Source organism: Mustela nigripes, chromosome 13, assembly GCF_022355385.1.
Source record: "Mustela nigripes isolate SB6536 chromosome 13, MUSNIG.SB6536, whole genome shotgun sequence".
Lineage (NCBI taxonomy): Eukaryota > Metazoa > Chordata > Mammalia > Carnivora > Mustelidae > Mustela > Mustela nigripes.
Window position 1 is genome coordinate 62327802 of NC_081569.1, and position 23794 is coordinate 62351595.

At 41.9% G+C, this 23794-nt stretch overlaps 3 protein-coding genes across 4 annotated transcripts in view; 1 reads left to right on the plus strand and 2 right to left on the minus strand.

Annotated features, from left to right (window-relative positions):
- Positions 1–13735, plus strand: part of PDIA3 (protein disulfide isomerase family A member 3) — a 25218-nt gene extending 11483 nt beyond the window's left edge. The window contains exons 4-13 of the mRNA XM_059372698.1: positions 1667–1774; positions 3330–3459; positions 8291–8407; positions 8718–8843; positions 9828–10010; positions 10790–10898; positions 11489–11617; positions 12164–12243; positions 13204–13261; positions 13466–13735. Of these exons, the coding sequence (XP_059228681.1) occupies positions 1667–1774; positions 3330–3459; positions 8291–8407; positions 8718–8843; positions 9828–10010; positions 10790–10898; positions 11489–11617; positions 12164–12243; positions 13204–13261; positions 13466–13579 (1154 nt within the window). The 3' untranslated portion in view covers positions 13580–13735. The remainder of the gene's footprint in view (positions 1–1666; positions 1775–3329; positions 3460–8290; positions 8408–8717; positions 8844–9827; positions 10011–10789; positions 10899–11488; positions 11618–12163; positions 12244–13203; positions 13262–13465) is intronic.
- A 1242-nt stretch (positions 13736–14977) lies between these two features.
- On the minus strand, positions 14978–19661 carry ELL3 (elongation factor for RNA polymerase II 3). 2 transcript variants are annotated; one of them, XM_059372699.1, is made up of 12 exons: positions 19485–19661; positions 18314–18506; positions 18039–18074; positions 17569–17681; positions 17253–17454; positions 17084–17163; positions 16884–16956; positions 16530–16713; positions 16226–16268; positions 15931–16102; positions 15663–15707; positions 14978–15556 (listed from the first exon to the last, which is right to left on the minus strand). In XM_059372699.1, the coding sequence occupies exons 1-12, from the start codon at positions 19490–19492 to the stop codon at positions 15446–15448; spliced, it is 1260 nt and encodes a 419-aa protein (XP_059228682.1). In that variant the 5' UTR covers positions 19493–19661; the 3' UTR covers positions 14978–15445. The 2 variants fall into 2 exon arrangements, with proteins under 2 accessions (XP_059228682.1, XP_059228683.1); XM_059372700.1 differs by lacking the exon at positions 19485–19661 and having other exon boundaries at positions 18314–18538.
- Positions 19662–22071: 2410 nt separating this feature from the next.
- On the minus strand, positions 22072–22531 carry LOC131999698 (small EDRK-rich factor 1). Its single transcript, XM_059372704.1, has one exon. It carries the CDS (start codon positions 22406–22408, stop codon positions 22220–22222), a length of 189 nt encoding a protein of 62 aa, XP_059228687.1. The 5' UTR covers positions 22409–22531; the 3' UTR covers positions 22072–22219.
- Between the last annotated feature and the right edge of the window lie 1263 nt (positions 22532–23794).

The following is a 23794-nucleotide window of genomic DNA, read 5'->3' on the forward strand; positions in this document are numbered from 1 at the left end:
AAAAAAAAAAAAAAAGATTTGAAAGGGAAAAAAGTCCATGACTGGAGAGAGAAGGAAGAAACATGAGAAAAAATGCAGAATAGGCTAATCATGTTGAAAGAGTTAAATAGTATTCTGTTTCAGCCAGTAACAAATCAGTAGAATACTTAGATGAGAAAGGGGGTGCAAGAGGTAGAATATTATGGAGTAGGAGCATTGCCTTTGTCTGGCGTGTGGGCATTTTGAGCCTATAAATAGTTTTAGTGGACCCCAGAAGTAGCTTAATGGTCTGTCAACTAGGCTTAAGGGGTAAGATGATTTTTTGTGTTTTCTAAATTGTTTTACTTATCTAGCCCATTTCACCTCAGTAGGAAAATGTGATGTAGGTGGATCCTATACATGGCATAATTTGACCTATATATAGTTAAACCGTTGTACTAGCTAGCCAACTCTGTGCAATTTCTACCTTTAAAATGTAAGGCTACAAGTGACTCTGTGCTACTTGAGAATACAGGATTTGTTTGCTTAATTTATTGGTAAAGTGGATGTTTCTCAAACTTAACGTACTAATAAGTATTATTCTAGAGCTAGGTATATATCACTGAGCAAAAGAGACAAAAATCCTTAAGCCTTTTGATTTTACTTTGTCGTGGGAATAGATAGATGAAAATAATGAGGACAGAGAATTAAAGTGCTATAGAGAAAAGTAAAGCCGGGGAAGGGAATTCAGGAGCATTGGAGGTGAGTAAGTTTTAGTTTACAGTACGATGGTAGGGAGAACTTTCGTTGAGAAGATGGCATTTGAGTAAAGACTTAAGGAGGGCTCCCTGCTCAGCCAGGAGTCTACTTCTCCCTCTCTCTCTGCCCCTCCTCCCACTTGTGTGCATTCTCTCTCTTCTCTCTCAAATAATAGAAATGTTTAAAATTAAAAAACAAAACAAAACTGAAAAAACTAAAGGAGGTGAGGAAGGGAGCCAGGAGGATATCTGGGGAAAGAGTGTTCTAGGCAGAGAGAATAACATGAAAAGAGGAATTATTAATTTGTACTGTTATAAACACTTTAATAGATCCTTGGTAGGGGTATAAATAAGTATTCTCTTTGGAGAGGTAGTTTGACGATTATAAATGCATGTATTCTTCAAGCCAGTGAATCTACTTCTAGGAATTTACCCTACAGATCTACTCAATCATGTGCAAAATGACATTAGTACAAGGTTGTTTATTGCAGAACTATAACAGCAAGAAATTAGAAACAAATGTCCATCATATGTGTCTGGTTGAATAAATTATGGTACATCCATACAGTGAAACACTATGCAGGTGTAAAAAATGCTGGGGTGTAGCTCTTCATGTACACTGGCGTAAATTATCTCCAAACTATATTAAATGACAAAAAATACAGAATAGCATAGGTGTATGCTGCCATTTGGAGAGAAGAGAAAGAAAATAAAAATGTAATTGCTTGTTTATGCATGGTGTGTCTGTTTTAAAGATTATATTTTTAAATACTCTCCACACCCAACATGGGGCTCCAACTTAGAACCCTGAGATCAAGAGTCACATGCTCCACTGACTGAGCTAGCCAGATGCCTCCCTTTCAAATCTTTGCGTTTTGAATTATGTGAATGATTGCCTTCTCAAAATTTAGAAATTTTTGTTGCTATGATCTTTCATCTTATCTTTTAAGATGGAATTGTCAGCCACCTGAAGAAGCAGGCGGGACCAGCTTCAGTTCCTCTCAGGACTGAGGAAGAATTTGAGAAGTTCATTAGTGAGAAAGATGCTTCTGTGGTGGGTAAGTAGCAAATATTTGATTATACAACAGTCATCAATTTGGTTTCAGAAACCTTCTGTATCTGAGTAAATAACAAAGTTAAACCAGTTTAGGAAACCTTGGGGGCAGTTGAAAAGACAACTCAGATTTAGGTCATCATTACTATAATGGGAAAAAAATTGGTTTTATTGGAGTGGCTTTGTGTTCTTACAAATAAAGATGTGATTCTAGTTAAAGACCCAAAATAGAAAGATCTTCAGCTTTTTCTGTCACATCTCAAACTCAGAGATTTAAGATTGAAAGTAAGGTTTTAGGATAGGAGGATACTAGTAAATAATAAATAAACCTCTGTGTCTGCTGTTTTCACAGTAGTAGGGGATTTGGGTCTTGAGATCGAATTGGTAGGATTTGTGTACTTTGCTTTCTTGGGTGTTACGGTATCTCATTTTATCCTTAAAATAACTTGCACTTAAATACATTCAACATCTTGAGTGTTCTTTCTTTTGTTTTAAATGTAATGTATAGGGGCGCCTGGGTGGCCTCTGTCAGGTCATGATCCCATGGTCCTGGGATCGAGCACCAATATCGGGTTTTCTGCTCAGTGGGGAGCCTACTTCCTCCTCTCTTTCTGCCTGCTTCTCTGCCTACTTGTGATCTCTGTCAAATAAATAAAATCTTTTTTTTTTAAATGTCTATTTGACTTAAAAACTAAATTTAAACTTAAAATCTGTGTTTTTGCTTCTCTTAATCTCATAATTATAATAAAACTGACTTTCTAGCAGTAGAAGATGGTTTGTAATGTAAATTTGACTAAAAGCTACGTCTCATCGTCTGGATTTTACTGATTCTGTATATTTTCAATATATATTGTGTATATTTTCAGACATTTAATAAACACTTAGGTTTCAGTCACTTTTCTAGACTCGAAGTTCTGACAAGTCAAAAAATACAGTGAAGTAATTGATGATTTATTTTAACATACTGTCTTATTTGATCTTTCTGACACCTAAAATAGTCCCTGAAACTCTTAAGAAGTTAAGCAGTTTGCCCAAATCTTTTTAATTGTGAAAAACTGGAAAAGCTGTAAACTCTAACAAATCCTCTCCCTTGGCTCCCTGGGACAAATTTTATTTTTTAAGGGTAGAGGGAAAATTCTCATCCAAAGTATTTTGTCGGATATTCTAGGTAGTCACAGCAAAGCAGACCCAGTCCTGTTGCTGGTCTCACTTTGCTTACCTGTGAATAGAGTGAAGGCTTTGAAAATAGAAGAATTTTATGGGATGCCCAGGTGGCTCAGTTGGTTAAACATCTGCCTTCGGCTCTGGTCATGACCCCAGGATCCTGGGATTGAGTCCTACATCTGGCTCCTTGCTTGGTGGGGAGTCTGCTTTTCCCTCTGCCTGCCACTCCCCCTGTTTGTGTTCTTTCTCTGACAAATAGATTTTTAAAAATCTTAAAAAAAAAAAAATTTAGTATATGTGCTGCTGAAGTAAGCACAAAAAATAGAAGAATTTTGAAGTTTGATCATGTTTCAGCACTTTATGTTTCTTCCTTGTGTTTGACTTTTTTTTTAAAGGTTTTTTCAACGATTTATTCAGTGAAGCTCACTCTGAATTTCTAAAAGCAGCCAGCAACTTGAGGGATAACTACCGATTTGCACACACCAATGTGGAATCTCTGGTGAACAAATACGATGATGATGGAGAGTAAGTGACTCCCTTGTAAATTTCTGGACCAAGTACTAATTGTATGAACTGGTGATTTTTATGCCTGTTTCTTCAAAAGATTTATTATAAGTGCTAGGAACTGTTGCTGCCTTTGAGATACATCTAGTAGGGGGAGACAGTGAATATATTTAAAAATGTAAGTGTTAAGTGAGCATTATAGGTGTTATAATAGAAATGTATGCAGGGTGTGCTGGAAGAACAGGGAGTGATTTTTTTTTTTCCTTTGGGGTGGGGAGTGGTATCAGAAGAAACTTCATAGAGGAGGTGATTCTTGAGGTATGTCTTGAAAGATAAGTTTTTCCAGGCAGGTTATGGCAGTTGAGGTAAAAATTATTCCAGGGGTGCCTGGGTGGCTCAGTGGGTTAAGCCTCTGCCTTCAGCTCAGGTCATGATCTCAGGGTCCTGGGATCGAGTCCCACATTGGGCTCTCTGCTCAGCAGGAATCTGCTTCCCCCTCTCTCTCTGCCTGCCTATTTGTGATCTCTCTCTCTCTTTCTGACAAATAAATAAATAAGTAAATCTCTTTAAAAAAAAAAAAATTATTCCAGGGGCGCCTGGGTGGCTCAGTGGGTTAAAGCCTCTGCCTTCAGCTCAGGTCATGATCCCAGGGTCCTGGGATTGAGCCTTACATCGGGCTCTCTCTGCTCAATGGGGAGCCTGCTTTCCCCTCTCTCTCTCTGCCTGCCTCTTTGCCTACTTGTGATCTATCTCTGTCAAATCAATAAATAAAATCCTAAAAATAAATTAAAAATTAAAAAAGAATTATTCAAGATAAGGGCACCTGGGTGGCTCAGTGGGTTAAGCATCTGGCATCTCAGCTCAGATCTTGGTATCAGGGTCATGAGTTCAATCCTCAAAACCATTATTCCTGGAATGCCTCGGTGACTCAGTTGGTTACATGTCTGTCTTGAGCTCAGGTCATGATCCTGGGGTCCTGGAATCGAGTCTTGTATTGGGCTCCTTGCTCAGCAGGGAGCCTGCTTCTCCTCTGCCTGCCACTCTCCCTGCTTGAGCTCACTCACTCTCTCTGACAAATAAATAAAATCCTTTAAAAAAAAAAAAAAGAAGAAGAAGGGAGGTCTGGGTGGCTCAGTTGTTAAGTGTCTGCCTTCGGCTCAGGTCACAATCCCAGAGTCCTGGGATCGAGCTCCGCATCAGGCTCCTTGCTCAGCAGGAAGCCTGCTTCTCCCTCTCCTAATCCGCCTGCTTGTGTTCCTTCTCTCACTGTGTGTCTCTCTGTCTAATAAATAAAATCTTAAAAGAAAAGAAAAGAAAAGAAAACATTATTCCAGGTAGAGCAGCAGAAGTGAAGGCCTGAAGATATGCAATGGCTTAGGAATGTTGAGATCTGTAGTACTACTGAGTATTGTTTATAAATGTGGTGATAGGGAAAGGTAAGCAGAGACCAAATTACAGAAGCTTTTAAGTGCATACAAAAGAATTTTGATTTTCTCTTTTAGTCATTTGAGAGTCATTGTTTGAGTGGGAGAGTAATGTGATTTTTGTGTTTCAGAAGAAAAGTTCTTGGTACCCATGTGATGATAGTTTGAAAGGGGAGGAATGACAAGGCAGTAAGAGTCCAAACCAGAAACTAAATGAAGGCAGCATTAGGGACATGAAGAAGGAGAGAGTATAAAAAAATGTAAAGAATAGAATTTGGTCTCTAGCCATGTGTAAAAAGAGGAAGCTCTAGAATGAATCTAGGTTTCTGTAACTTGGGTGACTGGGCTAACAACAGTCATCATTAAGCTGGGAGGAAGATGAAAAGAAACAAATTCGAAGGGATTGATGATGAGTTCATTTTGGCCTAATGAATGAAAGTTTGTGAGATGTCCCGATGGTGAAGACCCAATAGGCAACTGGACAAATGAGGTTAGAGTTCAGGGAAAGTTCTAAACTAGAGATAAACATTTAAAGAATTGTTGAAACCATGAGACTAGATGAGATTACTCAGGGTAAGCATATAAAGAAGAAAAGTGTGCCAAGGGCTAGTGTTACTGGTTTATATGTGCCATTTACTATTGACTCATTTGATTCTCTTAACTAGTGACACAGATCTGTTACTATTTTATAGAGGAGAAAGCACTCAAAGAGGTTAAGTAATTTGCCTATCTTCACAGCTGGTAAGTGGCAGAACGAGGATTTGAAACTAGAAAGTCCCAGATGCAAAGTTGTAGGTCTGTCTTTTAAGACACACCAGGTCTGTAAACGGATGTGGAGCCACCTGTGGCTCATTAAGCACATTGCCTATCGGTCTGTTACCTTAGATATGTTGTTCATTGTGGCTGCCTTTAAAGTGGCCTATCAGCTTCTTTTTTTTTTTTTTTTAAAGATTTTATTTATTTATATTTGACAGAGAGAAATCACAAGTAGATGGAGAGGCAGGCAGAGAGAGAGAGAGGGAAGCAGGCTCCCTGCTGAGCAGAGAGCCCGATGCGGGACTCGATCCCAGGACCCTGAGATCATGACCTGAGCCGAAGGCAGCGGCTTAACCCACTGAGCCACCCAGGCGCCCGGCCTATCAGCTTCTGATTAGAAGTTTTATTGAGGGACGCCTGGGTGGCTCAGTTGGTTGGACGACTGCCTTCGGCTCAGGTCATGATCCTGGAGTCCCGGGATCGAGTCCCGCATCGGACTCCCAGCTCCATGGGGAGTCTGCTTCTCTCTCTGACCTTCTCCTCATTCATGCTCTCTCTCACTGTCTCTCTCTCAAGTAAATAAATAAAATCTTAAAAAAAAAAAAAAAAAGAAGAAGAAGAAGTCTTATTGAGAAGACCTTACATGAAGGGTGTCTTAAAGTCATCATGTATAACATCATTAAAGGTTATATGAAACTGCTGGATTTCTATTTTTTGAGAATAACTGCTCTGAAGTTGGTAACTACACTAAAAAAAAAAACCCTGCAGTATTAGTCCTGGTCACATTTTTGCTTGCCCAGTGTGTTTGTATTAGGTTCCCTTTGCTATGTAGTTTCCCTGTGTTCTTTTAAAGTGCCTGTGGTTTTGGGGTTTGTTTTTTTTTTCCAATTTTTTTAGGAGGGGGTGGGGGAGAGAGGAAAGGGAGAGAAAGAATTTTCAGCAGACTCCCTGGTGAGTGCAGAGCTGAATGTGGGGCTTGATTTTACGACCCTGAGATCATTACCTGAGGCAAAATTGAGTCAGACATGTAAGCCACCCAGATATCCCTAAAGTGCCTGTGTTTTAATTGACATAAATTTAGTGGTTAATAATGGATGAGTGAGAGAGTGATATAAGGACTTAAAGGGCTGAAGCTTAGAGAAGAACCGGGTGATAAAATTGTGTGGGTGGGGGGTACCTGGGTAGCTCAATTGATTGTCTGACTCTTGATTTCAACTCAGGTCATGATCCTCAGGGTCATGAGATCAAGCCCTCCGTCTGGTTCCATGGAACCTGGTTAAGATTCTCTGTCTTCTTCTCCCTCTGCCCCTCCTGCTGGTGCTCTGCCTCTAAATAAATAAATAAATTGTATGTGGCTGTGTGTTCAGTGTGGGGAGGAGGAATGAATGAAGGAAAACCTAGAGGTGAGATGCTAGTAGTTAGAATAGTGGTATTTTCTGAGAAAACTGGCACTTGATATAAACCCGTGAGTCAGAACCAAATTGGGGTTCAGTTTTAGCTGAACAAGTCTAGAAATTAACGAATTTGCTTTAAGTATTCAGTGGAGTGAGGAGAGCTTGGCTTAGGTAGAGGGGCAAAATAGTACCAGCAAGAGAAAAATAGGTAAAGTCGGTTTGTTGGGATAAGAGAAGTGTAGAACAAAGGAATTTCTAATGAACTCAAGCTAAACATTATCTATAATTATATACCTCCCTATGGAATTTTATAGCTGGAAGAAATCTTTTAAGATATTTTCTCTGCTGAAGTAATTCTTCTACTATGTGGGAGAGTTGGATTTTCAAGGGGCATGCCAGGCAAGGTACCTTCCAATAAGAGTAAGCTCTACTTTATTGTACATCCTGGGTTTTGGGGGTAAGTTGGGTTCTGTTATTATTTTTAAAAGTTTGGAAAGTAGGGGCACCTAGGTGGCTCAGTGGGTTAAAGCCTCTGCCTTCGGCTCAGGTTATGATCCCCAGGGTCCTGGGATCAAGCTCCGCATTGTGCTCTCTGCTCACCGGTGAGCCTGCTTCCTCCTCTGTCTCTGCCTGCCTCTCTGCCCACTTGCGATGTCTATCAAATAAATAAATAAAATCTTTAAAAAAAAAAAAAGTTTGGAAAGTAATCATCTACTCTAACCTCCTTAAATCCCCTTTTGTACTGAAGAAAAAGCTAAAGCCTGGGAGGATTCAATTGATACCTAGCACAAGGTCTTTAAAATTAATGGTGTTACAATTAGAAGCAAGGTCTCCTGGGTGCCTGGGTGGCTCAGTTGGTTAAGCGACTGCCTTCAGCTCAGGTTATGATCCTGGAGTCCCGGGATCTAGTCCTGCATCAGGATCCCTGCTCAGCAGGGTATCTGCTTCTCCCCCTGACCCTCTCTCCTCTCATGCTCTCCCTCTCTCTCATTCTGTCAAATAAATAAATAAATAAATCTTTAAAAAAAGAATCAAGGTCTCCTAACTTTCCAGTGTAAGGTTTATTAAACCTTCATATCCAATTATTGCACCTGAGATTAAGGTGATGTAGCACCTTGGCTTTGATGACGTTGTGTTGCCAAGTCTGTGTTCCCAGAAAAGAGTCCTTGTATGCTTAAATCATGACAGTAAAAGTGGCAGCAAGAGTAGTCTGAGATTTAAATAAAAGATGGAAGATCATTCTGCTGCTACCTACCTACTAGTAACTTTTTTTTTTAGGGGTATCACTTTGTTTCGTCCTTCACATTTAACCAACAAGTTTGAAGACAAGACTGTGGCATATATAGAACAGAAAATGACTAGTGGCAAGATTAAAAAATTTATCCAAGAAAACATGTGAGTACCTTTTTATATCTTGTTTGGGATTTCTTGGCTTCATTATAGTTTTCTTACCTCAGTTATTAAGCAGACCTATGTTTTGGATTAAATAGCCTTATTCAAAGGATTGAACAATAATAGTTGAAGTTTATATTAAAGCAGTAATGTGTGGACCCTAGGACTCTAGGACTCCCTAGAAGGTATATTGCTCAGTACTTATCCTTTATGTTGAAAGTTTCTTTACTTTGTTAAGTGCTGTCAGTTACTATGTGATAGTTCCATAACATAGTGAAACCTACCAGATTTGATAATGGATTATTTATTTCAGTTTTGGGATCTGCCCTCACATGACAGAAGACAATAAAGATTTGATACAGGGCAAGGACTTACTTGTGGCTTACTATGATGTGGACTATGAAAAGAATGCTAAAGGCTCCAACTACTGGAGGAACAGGTAATAAGGATCATTTTTCTCCTTAGTAAATAGGTTTACCCAGTGTGTAAACAGTTTCTTCTAATTATCCTGTTACAGTGTATGATGTGAGGGCCAATAGGAATGGGAACAGTTGACTCCCAAAAATCATTTGAAGGGGCACCTGGGTGGTTCAGTGGGTTAAAGCCTCTGCCTTTGGCTCAAGTCATGATCTCAGGGTCATGGGATTGAGCCCTGCATCAGGCTCTCTGCTCAGCCTCGAGCCTCCTCTGCCACTCCCCCTCTCTCCACGCCTGCCTGTCTGCCTACTTTTGATCTGTCTGTCAAATAAATAAATAAAATCTTTTTTAAAAAGAAACAAAATTGAAGCTGTAAGGACAAGTAACAAACTATTTGCAAAATCTCTTGGACATATCTCCATAGGATAGGTGTTCCTTTGCTTTGTGACATAGCTGGTTCCTAACTTCCCAGTGAAAGATGGAAATGTGATCTAGACTCTAGATATTAAATATTCAAATATTAAGTGATTTAAAATATTACTAACTTTCATCAATTGATAATATCAAATATCAATTACTATAATGTCTAATATTTTAATGCTAATTAAACTATTTAACTTAATAACATATTAGTTTATTAATATTAAATAATAATATTTAAAATATTGTGCCTATTTGCCCATTGAAACTTTTAGTGCATTGCATCCTTCTAAATTTTCTTTTCTGATCAGTCATTATGCCTATAATATTTTAGTTATATAAATTAGCAAGCTTCAGTGGGAATGGACTATTTGATTGGTACCACCAGTTTGGCAGTGACGTTCTATAAGACATTGGAGTGGACCACAATTCTGTGTCGGTGCCCAAGAATATAGTTCAGACTGATTCCAGAGGGCAGCATGGACTGTAAAATTTAGTCTTTGCTTTCTAGTATCTTGCTTCTTGATTTTAGAAGTGCTTTACCACTGGGGTATAAATCTTGGTATAAATATCTTGTTTCCCACAGAGTGATGATGGTAGCAAAGAAATTTCTAGATGCTGGAAACAAACTCAGCTTTGCTGTAGCTAGCCGCAAAACCTTTAGCCACGAACTTTCTGATTTTGGCTTGGAAAGCACTGCTGGAGAGATTCCTGTTGTTGCTATCAGAACTGCAAAAGGAGAGAAGTTTGTCATGCAAGAGGAGTTCTCGTGAGTTATAAGTTAATGTGGGTTTGGGATTTGATTCTGCAAAGACACTTAAAACCTTTTATACTACTAAGGATTTATAAAGAATATTAGAATGTGAGGATAGGTCTTCTAGCTAAGACCTACGATTGTCATTTTTCTCAGTTAATTATAGGTATTTAAGGATAACAATCCTCAATAAATTCTGAAAACTAACAAAAGGACAGCAGCTTGGGATACTTAGGTCATTTCTACCCTGCCGTTAGAAATAGTAGTTAGAGAGCATTGGACAGTCTGAGACTGATGTAATTTCAGACCAGTGCAGCCCCCTTCCATCCCTGTAGAATGTCTTTTCTTCTTGGAATACTACCCTGGCCTAAAGTAAACTCGGAATGGAAAGGTCTTAAAAACCCTAGAAAAGTATGACTTTTCACCTTCTGAGACATTGGGAGACCAAAACCAGAGAAAATCTTCCTTGTGAACAAATCAGTAAAACAGAATATTATAAATGCACGGTATTCTCTAGAGCAACAAAGACCTGGTTCTTTTGCAGAAGTAAATTTCCAGAAGACCAGTGTTTCCTTCTCTGACCTTCCTAATCCACAAAGTACACACTAGAAATATAAGGAGGTGGTTTTTGTTCAGTCAGTAGATCTGCATATTGAGAAATAAGCTCCTGTTTTTAGCTTCCAGTTTCTAACATTGAAATTGAAGCTAGAATATGTAGAAACAATTCTAAGAAATTACTTTTCATCCTCTCAGTAGAAGATTAAGAAGGCCGACCCTTGTCTTTCTAATTGCAGGCGTGATGGCAAGGCTCTTGAAAGATTCCTGCAGGATTACTTTGATGGCAACTTGAAGAGATACCTGAAGTCTGAGCCCATCCCAGAGAGCAATGATGGGCCAGTAAAGGTGAGGTGTTCATAGCCTCATCAAGGCTCTAAGCAGCAGCCTGTCCTCACTTCCCCCTGTATGCTTAGTTTTATTGAGATAGAATAGACTCTCCTCATTTCCCCTCTTCCAAAAAATGCTGGGTTTAAGTGAGACCTTGTTGGTCATCATGTTTTTGATTTTGTTTGTCCTCCCCTCCCTGTATCATAAAATAAGCATTGGCAGAGTTCACAATGTTCAGAAGGAGCAAAAGTATAAAATCTTAGAATTTTGGAAGGTATTTATATTAGAACTAAGTTACTCTTCGGGATAGAGCCAGCTAACCTCAAGGAATAGTTTCAGAATTGTTGCTTTGAGATTAGGGAAGGGTGGGTAGTGCTTACTTCCTGTGGCTTCCTGAACAAAGTTTGACAGGTGACAAACACGGGAATGAGTTAGAAAATGACCAGAACATCCTTAATGTAATCTGTAAACATGATTTGGGTTTCAATGACATATATTCAGTGACAGTACATCAAGTTTGAGAGGGTTTGGGTCCAGAAACAAATATAGCATGTGAATTTTATTCTTCACCTTGCCTTACCAACTAGAGAATCTTTGGTGTATTCCAGGTAGTGGTAGCGGAGAATTTTGATGAAATAGTGAATGATGAAAATAAAGATGTACTGATTGAATTTTATGCTCCTTGGTGTGGTCACTGTAAGAATCTGGAGCCTAAGTATAAAGAACTGGGAGAGAAGGTAAGTCTGAACCATATTCTGAAGATAAAATTTGAGTTAGGAAGTTGACACACGTATTCAGCTTTGGCCAAATTGGTTATCCTAATGAACTCATTACCTAAGTACTGTTAGATTTCTTTTCAACTGTCTGCTATTTACTTTCTCCTGACTGCCCCCTAGTGTCTCTAGCCTGTACAGTGCTTCAGACACTTGTTCGGATCTTCCACTCCAAACACTCAAAACTAGATTATAGTTAAAGGTATTCAGGCTTCTGAATTTTGGTGATTTATTTGAATCCATTATGTTTCTCTTGACTTAGCCCTTGTACTTTCTTATTTAGGCCAGGTAATATTGAAGGTAGATGTAAATAGAGTCTTAATTTGGAGAAACCGAGAGAGAGAAAGGACACTGTAGAAAGCTAGATATAGTGTACAAGCCTCATTATTCCTACCTGAGCAGAACTTCTTCGGGTGTTTAAAAATGAGGTTATTTTAAGCTCTGATTTGGCTAAGGGTCCCTCAGTCACCAAAAAATGAAAGTTTAAAGATCTAACCTTTTTATTAACAGCTCAGAAAAGACCCAAATATTATCATAGCCAAGATGGATGCCACAGCCAATGATGTGCCTTCTCCATATGAAGTCAGAGGGTAAGTAGATTAAATGCTAATAAAATTGTCTAGGCAATTGACAGGGAAAAAATAAGCTTATAAACTATTTATTAGGCATAGTTTATGGAGTGGATTCTTCATTGCAGTTGAGCACAGAACTGCTGATGCCTTCTTGGCTTGGGAGTTGTACTGCATGGGCCCACATGACTGCCACAGATTTTGTGAGCTCTCCTATTACTGAGTTTTGATAGGATGTAACCTAGCCACTGATGGAGAATAGTATCTGGTCAGAAATTGAAATTGGGGCACCAGGGTGGCTTAGTTGGTTGAGCATCCAACTCTTGATTTCAGCTCAGGTCATGATCTCAGGGTTGTGAGATTGAGTCCTGCACAGGGCTCTGTGCTCAGCATTTGCTCCCCTGCCCCTTCCCTCATGCTGTCATGCTGTCATGCTCTCTCTGCTCTCAAATAAATAAATCTTTAAAAAGGAGAGAGAGAAATCATGAGAGGTTCCTGGGTGGCTCATTTGCTTAAGTGGCCACCTCTTTATTTCAGTTCAGGTCATGATCTCAGGGTTGTGAGATCAAGCCCTGGGTCAGCTCTGCTCTGGACATGGAAGCTGCTTAATATTCTTCTCTCCTTCTCCATCCCTGCTTGCACACATGCTCTCTCCAAAAAAAAAGAAGGGGGGGGGGCGCCTGGGTGACTCAGTCAGTTAAGTATTTGCCTTCGGCTTAGGTCATGATCCTAGGGTTCAGGGATCCAGCCCTGCATCCTGCTTCACGGGGATCCTGCTTCTCCCTCTGACTATCCTTGCTGCTCCCCCTGCTTTTGCTCTCTCTCTGTGTCAGATAAATAAAATCTTCCCAAAAAAGAAAGAAAGAAAGAACAGAAATAGAAATCATGAGAAGTTATTCCTAGAAACAGTTTTTGGGGAAGTATATGTTGGAGTTATTCAAGCACCTGAATGAGTTAACACTTTTTTTTTTTTAAACCCAGTTTTCCTACCATCTACTTCTCTCCAGCCAACAAGAAGCTAAATCCAAAGAAATATGAAGTAAGTGGGTTGTCTTATCTCCCCACAAATACACACATACACATACATATCCAGTTGAGTTTTATTTAACTGGAAACATTCAATTTCATGGTCAATATATGTGGTTGCTAATGTGCTTTTATAAAGTCAAAAGTCTTCCTATTGGGGAAAAAATCCAAAGTTCTTTAAAAGGTTAAATTTTCAGAGTGATCTTTCTGTTTTCAGGGTGGCCGTGAATTAAGTGATTTTATTAGCTATCTACAACGAGAGGCAACAAATCCCCCTGTAATTCAAGAAGAAAAAACTAAGAAGAAGAAGAAGGCACAGGAGGATCTCTAAAGCAGCAGCCAAAAATGCCACTTTGTAAAAGGACTCTTCCACCAGAGATGGGAAGACTGTTGGGGAGGACTGGGACCCATATGGGATTATTACTCTCAGGGCAGAGAGGACAGAATGGATATAATCTGAATCCCGTTAAATTTTCTCTAAACTGTTTCTTAGCTGCACTGTTTATGGAAATACCAGGACCAGTTGATGTTTGTGGTTTTGGGAAAAATTATTTGTGTTGGGGGGGAATGTTATGGGGGTGGGGGATTGAGTTGGGGGGTTATTTTCTAATTTTTTTTGTACATTTGGAGCAGTGACAATAAATGAGCCCCCTTTAAACCGTCTTTTTCCCAAGAGATGGGGAAACCAAGGTTTTCTAAATCAGCACTGTCCAGTAGAACTTTCTGCAATGTTAGGAAAATTCTATAATCTTCATTGCCTAATACATGTAGCTACTGGGCATTTGAAATATGGCTAAGAACACATAGTAATTTTCATTGATTATAATAGTCACACAGCTAATAGCTACCATCGGTCAATGCTGCTGTAGACCCAACTAACTGGGTCCACAGTTATAACCTGTAAATCCTTTACAAATTTCATCACTTTCTATCCTTACATGTTAGGGCCCAGGCCTCTAGCCTGATGATGAGAGCAGGTGAGGGACCTTACTTGTTGGGCTCCATTTCCAGCCCTGCCCATACCCTAGGGATGGGTTACTATTTACCCTTGCCATGTAGCTGAGCATATTTATACTTCCCAAGGGCTAGTCTCTGCCCAAAAATGTCCCGGGAAGGGTGTGGCATCAGATCGGGGTTCCATCCAAGCTGTTTCAGGAATTGCTGACAGAGCTGGGTGCAGCTCTCTCCCCTAAAGCCCAGGGTGTGGCCCATTAACTTCCCTCTCCAGTGGAACTGGGAAAGACAGTATCATTCCCGGTTGTGAATGAAGCATCCACTTTTCTTCTGCAACAATGAGGAACAAAAAGGATAGGACTGGTGTGATCTTTTGTTCAAATGAATTTCCCTCTTTTTGTGGGGAAATCCAAATCCTGTCTGCAGTTTTCAGTACTGGTTAATTCCAGACAGGAGCCCTATTTGTAGGTGATCCTTAACTGCTATGATTTGAAAAAGAGAACTTTATTCTTATTGTAATCTCTAGCTGTCAATTATAAGATGGATTTGATAGAGCCCCAAAAGCAAAATATATATCTGGATCATCCTTAGTGCTTTGAAAAAGTAAAGATGCCTAACCAGAACCTTGAAGGTTTTAATTCACAAGACCTGGGCTGAGATCTGGAGATCTAATTTTTTAGAGTACCCAAGAAGTGGTTCATATAGACATTCATGGGTAAGAAACATTGCTTTGAATTAAAGGAAGGCATATAAACTGACACAGAAGACACAGAAGCAGTTTTCATTTTTTCAGCCATGTTTGTAAAATAATTCACTTCCAGAACAGGGGGAACAACCAATCCCTTTCCCATTATATCTAGGTGTATTACAAGTTACTTCAGCTCTGTTACCAAAAGTTCTCATTACTATTTCTTTAGGGAGGCAACCAGGCTCTCAAGGTATCTTGTCCTGGAAATGGTGAAATCCTGAAATCTCAGGATTTGAAAATGACTTGGCTGAACTAAAGATGAAGAAGCTAAGCCTCTACTACTCTTCCTAGTCTCCTGGGCACAGCTGTGGAGTCTTGGCACTGTGCCCAAACCCTAAAAAGTAAAATATGGCAACAATGAAAGTCAGACCTTAAAGAATTTAGAAGTTTAACTCATGCTTGCCACCATGGACTCAGCAATAAGAACAGACACTTGCACTCTATGTAGTTCATAGCTGCTTTGTTCTTCATATCGCACAAAACCTTCTGACAGCTTCAGCTTTCCCTGTTCTTTTCCTCAAACTCCAGGATGAGACCTTTAATGTGGGACAATTTCTGATGCAGGTACTCACAGCGACGCTTTTCTTCCCTATAACCTGGGTACCGCTGCAGAGAAAAAGGATCCATGTCAAAAAAACAAAACAAAACAAAAAAAAACACAAAACAGGATCTACCATTTCTGCCTTGCTACCGTTCCCAGACCTTGTCTTACCTTCCTGAACTTTCTATATTCCTGGACTATTTTTTCTTCCAGTACCTGAAACAAAGAAAATGCTAGCGCCAACTTTAGCCTTGAGAAAAAACCTCCAGTCTTCTTGAAGGAGAGAAGTAACTTCCCATCTCATCCTACTAAATGACAGAGAATATTTTTTCTCTTAAAACTGACTTGCTTGTCATTTGGGTCACTGTACAGTCTTAAGGTCAGTTAGGGAGTTGATGGCCAATAAAGCTAGAAAGGCCATCTTGGGTCCAGTCCTTACCTTGTGTTCTGGAGTTCCTCGCTGAACTCTCTTGATCTCCGCTCCCAGCTCTATGAACCTTTGGCTTGCAGCCCCAACACGAGCATGTAGGATGCGGTATTCAGTATAATCTGTCTCAAAGTCCTGCTCATAAGCATGTTGCTGCTCTGCACTGCAGATGGCCCTGTATTGCCTGCCAGGAGCAGAGAGTTGCCATCTTCAACTTCATTGCCCTGAAAGCATCAAGCTCCCAGGAAGTTTATCTTAATATCTCATGCACAAGGTTTGATAAAATTGTAAGTAGCAGGAGACTCACAGGACATAATCTGGTACCTCTTCAGGGCTTGGGGATTCAGAATCTAGGAAGGAAGCAAGATGACACAAACTACATAGGTCTTTTTTCTGCTAGGGCAGTTTATTATTTTTTTTAATTTATTTTAGAGAGTTTATTTTTTTTTTTAATTTATTTTAGCAGGGAGCCCAGAGCAGGGAGCTTAAAGCAGGGCCCAATCGGGAGACTCCAACCAAGATCATGACCTGAGCAGAAGGCAGATGCCCAACCGACTGAGTCACCCAGCACCCCTCCACTAGGGCAGTTAGCCCTTTTCTCATTAACTCACCAGCTTGAACTGAGGGACTGTGTTCCAACCTGGGGCCCATGTCTTCATCCTTATCCTCTTGTTCCCAGTCTTCTCCCTCTTGCAGGTCCTGACTGGGCAGCCCTTGTAGGGGACTTGGAGCTAAAGGCAGAGTTCTGAGTCTCTTTTCTTCTAGTCCTAGAGTGGTTGTAGATGCCGGACGCTTCTGTTGGGAAAAATACCACATAAACAGTAACCCAGAAAGCCTAGTCTGCCTGACTCGTGAAAACTAGTCATAGAATGAGCTCCAGGAGCATCAAAATGAAGGCTCCTAATTTTAAAATGTTAGCCTGTTTGGACAAAGATTTCTGAAAAACCCTCGCTATTACAACTTACCTTGTCCAAATGTTTCTGGCTAGCAGAAGTCAGTGCCTGATCAGGTTCTCTGTTTGGAAGATAGGTCTGGTTTCTAGAATATTTAAAGAGGGAATGGGAGAGATGAAGACCAAGATCTCTTATTACAGCATTTAGGGTGGAGATTAGAAAGGAAGATAGTATGAGGGATTCCCAGTTTAGTCCCACCCTGCCCCAAGTACCTCACTTCCCACTGTGTCATGTGTTCCTTTGAGGATCCTGGGAGTGACCGTCCTTGGCTGCTTGCCAGTGGATCTGGCACCTGGCAGGGAAAGTGGCAGGGGCACTTGCCTCCCTGGGCTTTAGGCTTTGCCCCACCTGATTCCAGCTACCTACAGTTTCTGGCCTCACCTCTTTTAGCGCCATCTGTGGCTGTGAAACTGTGTCTTCTTCAGAATAGTCTCCTGTGTTCTGCCAACTCTCAGGATCTCTGATGCGGTCCATCAGATTATGTCTCTGAACTATAGATGGGGCTGGGATGGAATCCATGGCTGCCCAAATAGTGAGGCGATCCCTGAGTGGGCCCAGGCAGTGGAGCTGGTTAGGCTCAGATCTGGAAAGGGGTGGTGGAAAAATCCCAGGAGGGTGGAGAACTTTTAATCACCTCTGAAATCAGCCTCCCCAACTTTCCACAAACCTTTTTTATTTGCTCCCTGTTCCCCCTTACCTGCCTAAGCGTTGGCACACAAGGTCCAAGCTACCTCCAGGGCCCTCCTGGCCACACTGGGACACTAAGAAGGAGAAGAGGCAGGACCAGCCAGGGCCTGGGAACCTCAGATACTGAGCGCAAAAGGAGAACCATAAGCCCCATGAAGTTGCCCCCTCCCCCTTCCTCCCACCGCCATTCTTCCCTGAGCCAACCTAAGATTGAAGATGGGTCCCACGGGGCTCGTTAGTACACCAGGTGCAGCTGGGCTTGAGTTCCCCAGGAGGCTGAGACGACACAGTGTCCTTAACCGCAGTCTCCTGGGACCACAACCCTAGCAGCCCCCTCTGCCCCACTCGGGTGTTCAGTTCTCGGAACTTCCTCAGACCGTGACTGCTCTCAGCCTCCCCACCCTGACTGCACCTTTCCGGAGCCCACTTCTGTTCTCCCCGCACCGCGCCTTTTTCCAAACACTCTAGGCCCGTACTTACCCCTCGGTTGCCTTGGAAAGCGATCACTGGCCGAACCTGCGGGGAGAGCAGATGCGAGCTGAACGCCGGTGAAGTGGCATTCCCAGGATCCAGCGTCGGGTGCCCGGGGTGGGGTGGGGGGGACCTGCCCCGCCCAATTCACTTGGAGAGGTGGGAAGGTCGGAGCCTGTGGATGCCTCTTCCCAACCCCAGGTCGCTTCGCCAGGGTCACCGGCAGAGGCCTGAGATCCTGAGGGGGAGAGGCTAGGGAAGACGGGGCCCCGGGTCCGCCGCACCTGTTGCCGCCGACACTCCTGCAGTGCCCGCAGCACCGCGTCGTTGAGCCTGAACATCAGGAGGCTAGTCCCGGCAGCGGGGGTGAAGCAGAGCTGGAGCTTCCCACTCAGAAGCTCCTCGGGTCCCTCCATGGCTGCGATGTCTAGCGCACGCAGAACAAGAACCACAGGCAAGGGCCGCCACCACCACCACCTGTGCTGTGCAGGGCTACGCTGGCACTCTTGGAAGCCCAGGTCGGCCCCGCCCTCCACCAGGACCCACCCCCGGCCCCACCCCTGTGGCTTCCCCGCAGCTGTGGTGCTTCGCTTTCCCCAAGACTTTTGCACGGACCCACCCCCACGGGTTTCCTGGATACGTGCGCACCGCTTTGGGCTTTCGGAAGGGGCTATCGCAGTTCGGGGTGGGGGGGGGGGGGCTGTCTGTGGTCAACTTTAGACCCCTTCCCAGTTTTGCCTCAGTTTCCCCAGCCAACCTGAACTCAAGAGTTGCCGTCTCTAAGTGAAGCTGAAACTGCAACCTCTAGAGGGTTTTAGAGGCAGAGGAGCGGGAGAGGACCTGGTTGCTGGGCTGACTCAGTAGACCGTGCCTCAGATACCTAGACTCCCCCAGGGACCGGAGGGCGGCGGACCCAAAGGGGTATTTCTGACGCCAACACCTGGTGCAGAGCTTTCGCTTTTTCCCGCCTGTAATAGTGCTGCAGACCCGAAGTCGATTTCTAACTGCGTCTGGAGAGAAAATCAGGCCCAGTGGGTGTCAAGGCAGCGGTGAAGTTTGGCTGTGGCGGGCTGGAGCGGACCCCTCCCATCCCCACCGGTAGGCAGGGATGGGGAGTGTGGGTGGTGGTAGGAGAGTTGCAGGGAGAAGGGAAGACTCAGTCCCAGGTCACTGCTCCTGGCTTATACAGGTGAGACTGGTGTGAAAGGGAGCTGGCCCACTCCCTGAGGAGGGCCGAAAAGTGCCACGAAGTTGTGTGACATTCTGGAAATTCAGATTCTGGTGCACTGAGACCGCAGGAATTTCAGGTCGGCCCTGGTGCCTCCACCTGTCCCTGTTTGGGCATGTTTTCCAAAAGCCCTGAAGTTCTCTTTCCTAGCCACGATCCCTCTGCTAAATCCCCGGACCTACATAATTTCAGGTGACCTTAATGCCCTCCACCCCAAATCAAATTACCTATACATTTGTCAAAACTCATCAGATAGGGACGCCTGGGTGGCTTAGTCGGTTGGGCAGCTGCCTCCGGCTCACGTCATGATCCCCGGGTCCTAGGATTAAATCCCACATTGGGCTCCTTGCTCAGTGGGGAGCCTGCTTCTCTCTCTGCCTCTGCCTGCTTGTGTGTTCTCTCTCTCTCTCTCTCTGAGAAATAAATAAAATAAAATATTTTTTAAAAACCTCATCAGATAGTACACCTAAAATGTGTATATTTTAAAGTATGTAAATTAGACTCAATAAAGGTAATTTGAAAAGGCAATGCAGTAAATCTCCAATTCCAACAACAAAAACATTTACTTGTCCATCTCCTTAAGGCTTTCTGCTTCTGTGGGTGACCATTTGTTAATTTGATAAAGAGTGTGACAGTAGGTAAATCTGGTCTCCCAGGGTTCCTTTTCTTCTCAGATGACATCTGTGGACTTCTGTTGGATTTTTCTGGATTTAAATTCAAAGGAGAGCCTAGAATGGTGAAAATTAAATTTAGAGAAGAAGGCAGGAGCAGTGCTATAAGAGGAGGGAAATGGGAAAGATATTTGGGGAAGGGGTAGGAATCTAACATATGTTGGATGTCTATTGTGTGACAGAACATCTGCATGTTATTTAATTCCTAAAATAACTTTAGAGTAGGTATTATCACTCATACTTTTCATTCATTCATTCAACAAATATTTATTGAGCACTTACTCTGTACCAGACATTGTACCATATCCTTGGGATACATCACTGAACAGATTTCTTGTTTTGCAGAGATTACATTCTTTTCTTTTTCTTTTGTTTTTTGTTTGTTTAAGTAAGCTCCATGCCTAGCGCGAAGCCCAATCAGGGGCTTAAACTCATGACCCTGAGATCGAGACCTGAGCTGAGATCAAGAGTCAGTTGATTAACTGACTGAGTCACCCATGTGCCCCCTGGAGAGCTTATATTCTAGAGGGGAAGGAGACACTATAAACAAACCTAAGAAATAAACATAAGAAATACAGTGTATGTTGGGGCGCCTGGGTAGCTCAGTGGGTTGGGCTCTGCCTTCAGCTCAAGTCATGATCACTGGGTTCATGGATCAAACCCTGTGCTGGGCTCCTTGCTCAGCAAGGAGTCGTCTTCTCCTGTTCCCTCTGTTTCTCCCCCTGGATTGTCCTCTCTCTTTCTGAAATAAACAAAGTCTTAAAAAAAGAAAGAAATATAGGGTATGTTAAAAGATGATAAGTGCTATAGCTAAAAGAAAAAGTGGAGCAAGGTAAGAGGGTTTGGAAGTGGAGGAAGAGGATGGAGGATGGAGAGGGTTGACTGTATATTAAGTAAGGTGATAAGAGAAAGCCTTATGGAGAAGATGAAATTTGAGCAATGCCCTAAAGGAAATGCTTTCTAGGTAGAGGGACTAACCACTGCAAACTCTGAGTCAGAAGTGTGCCTGGAGTGTTTAAGGAAAAGTTGAGGCCTGCATAACTGGACCAAAGTGAGTAAAGGGGAAAAGTTATAACAGACAAAGTCAAGAAGGTAATGGAGCGGGGACAGATCAAGGGATGAAGGGCCTTGCGGGCCATTATAAGGACTTTGGCTTTTACTTTTAGTGAAATGGAAAGTCACTGCAAGGTTTTGAGCAGAGGTGTAATATGAAATTACCTCCATTTTTAAAGGATCACTGTAGTTGCTGTGTTAAGTGTAGACTATAGAGTGACGAGGATAAAAAGCAGCATGGCCTGTTAGGCTGTTGCAATAATTTGAGCTAGAAATACTGGCGGCTTGCACCAGGCAGTAACAGATGAGGTGGGAGAAGGGATAAGGTTCTGAGTATTTTGAGGGTAGAGCCAACAGAATTTGCTGATGGATTGAATGTGGTACGTGAGAGAGAAATGGCATCAAAGATGACTCTACTATTTTTGGCCAGAACAACTAGAGGGATGAAATTGTCATTGTCTGAGGTAGGGAAGGCTGCACGTGGAACAGGGTTAGTTCTGAACATATTGAGTTGTCTGTTAGAATCCACATGGGAATGTATACACAAACTTAGAGATGGTGAAAGATGTCTGGGCTAGAGATGTAGACTTGATAGTACTAAACATATAGATGGTATTTTAAAGCTATGAGACTAGATGAGATCACCCAGGAAGATAAAGAGGAATGGAAAGTGTTACACCCTCGGGTACTCCAATCTCTAGAAGGAAGTCAGGGGGAAGAAAAGCAAAGCCAATTGAAAGATGGTGGCCAGTGGGGAAGAAAGAACACCAAGAGTGTGTGCAGTGCTGAAAACAACATTTCAAAGAGACAGGGATTGAACAACGATGTCACCTGCAGTCAATAGGCCAAGTAAAATGAAGAGTAAGAATTGACCATTGTAATGAAAATGTTCTAAAATTGACGGTGATGATGGTGGCACATATCTGTGGATATCCTAAATGTCTATTCAGATCCTCTGCCTATTTTTTAATCAGGTTCTTTGTTTTTTATTGTGCTGTTGAGTTCTTTATATATTTTGTAATTAATCCCTGGTCTGATATATGATTTGCAGAAATCTCCCATTTAGTAGGTTGCATTTTCATTTTTTTTTATTTATTAATTTTTAAAAGGCTGAAAGGTAAAGTTTAAAATAGTTTTATAAGGATATAACATATAACTGTTAGCTCCACAAATTTTTGACCCTTCGAGCTTATGATACACCTAGTCGGCAGCAGCACCCAGGTTTTTCCAAATAGTCATCATTTTTCTCTTGTCTGCATAGACTTCTTCTCATTAGCTGCCTTCTGCTTTTGTTGCATTATCTCAGAGTCCCTCTGCTTTCTCTGAGAGGTGGTCAAGCTATCCTCTTTTCTTTTTCCCTTGCTAATTTCCTGGGATTTCTTCATGTTTTTCTGGCGGGCAAGTTCTCGCTGATTTCCTCGGGCCATGCCGACACCGGACCGAGCCTGGGAGAAAGCCGCCACAGAAAGCAACGGCCTCTTAGCACGCTGAGCAGCCGTCCCCACCAGTGGCCCTTGAAGGCTGAGCCCGCGCGGGCCCTCTGCATTTTCATTTTGAAGATGTTTCTTTCAATATGCAAAAGCATTTTAGTTTGAAGTAATCTTTATTTTTGCATTGGTTTCTCCTGACTTTTAAGTCTGATCCACAAAATTATCGCTAAGATCAAAGGCAAGTTGCCTATGTTTCCTTCTAGGAATTTTGTGGTTAGGTATAACATTCAAGTCTTTAATCCATTTTGAGTTAGTTTTTGTGTATGGTATAAGATAGTGATCCAGTTTTCCCAATGCCATATATTGAAGAGACTGTCCTTTCACCATAGTATATTCTTGGCTCCTTTGTAATGCATTAATTGTCCATATATATGTGAGTTTAGTTCACAGCTCTCAATTCTGTTCCATTGATTTGTGTGTCTGTTTTTGTGTCCGTATCATACTTTTTTTCTTAAAAGATTTTATTTATTTGACAGAGAGAGATCACAAGTAGGCAGAGAGGCAGGCAGAGAGAGAGAGGAGGAAGCAGGCTCCCTGCTGAGCAGAGAGCCTGATGTGGAACTTGATCCCAGGATCCTGAGATCATGACCTGAGCTGAAAGCAGCGGCTTAACCCACTGAGCCATCTAGGCGCCCCGTATCATACTGTTTTGATAACCATAGCTTTGTAGTTTGAAATCAGAGAGCTGATACCTCCAGCTTTGTTCTTTCTTAAGATTGCTTTGGCTATTTGGCTATTTGGTCTCATGCAGATTTTAAAATTATTTCTAAATTTGTTCTGTGAAAAACACCATTGGAATTTTGATAGGGACTGCATTGAATCTATAGTTTGGGTGGTATGGACATTTTAACAATATAATTCTTTCAATCCATGAACACAGAGTATCTTTCCATTTATCTGTATCTTTTTCCACTTCTTTCATCAGTTTCTTCCAGTTTTCAGTGTATAGGTCTTCCACCTCTTTGGTTAAAATTATGTCTGTCTGTTTATTTATTTATTTATTTGACAGAGAGAGAGAGAGTGAGAGAGGGAACATAAGCAGGGGGAGTGGGAGAGTGAGAAGCAGGCTTCCCACTGAGCAGGGAACCTGATATTGGGCTCAATCCCAGGATCCTGGGAAAATGACTTGAGCTGAAGCCAGACACCTAACAACTGAGCCACCTAGGCTCCCCAATTTATGTCTGTATTTTACTTTTTTGGATGTATTTGTAAATGGGATTTTCTTAATTTCTTTCTGATAATTCACTATTAGTATATAGAAACACTATGGATTTCTGTATGTTGATTTTGTATCCTGTTCACTTAAGTCACTTATTCTAACGT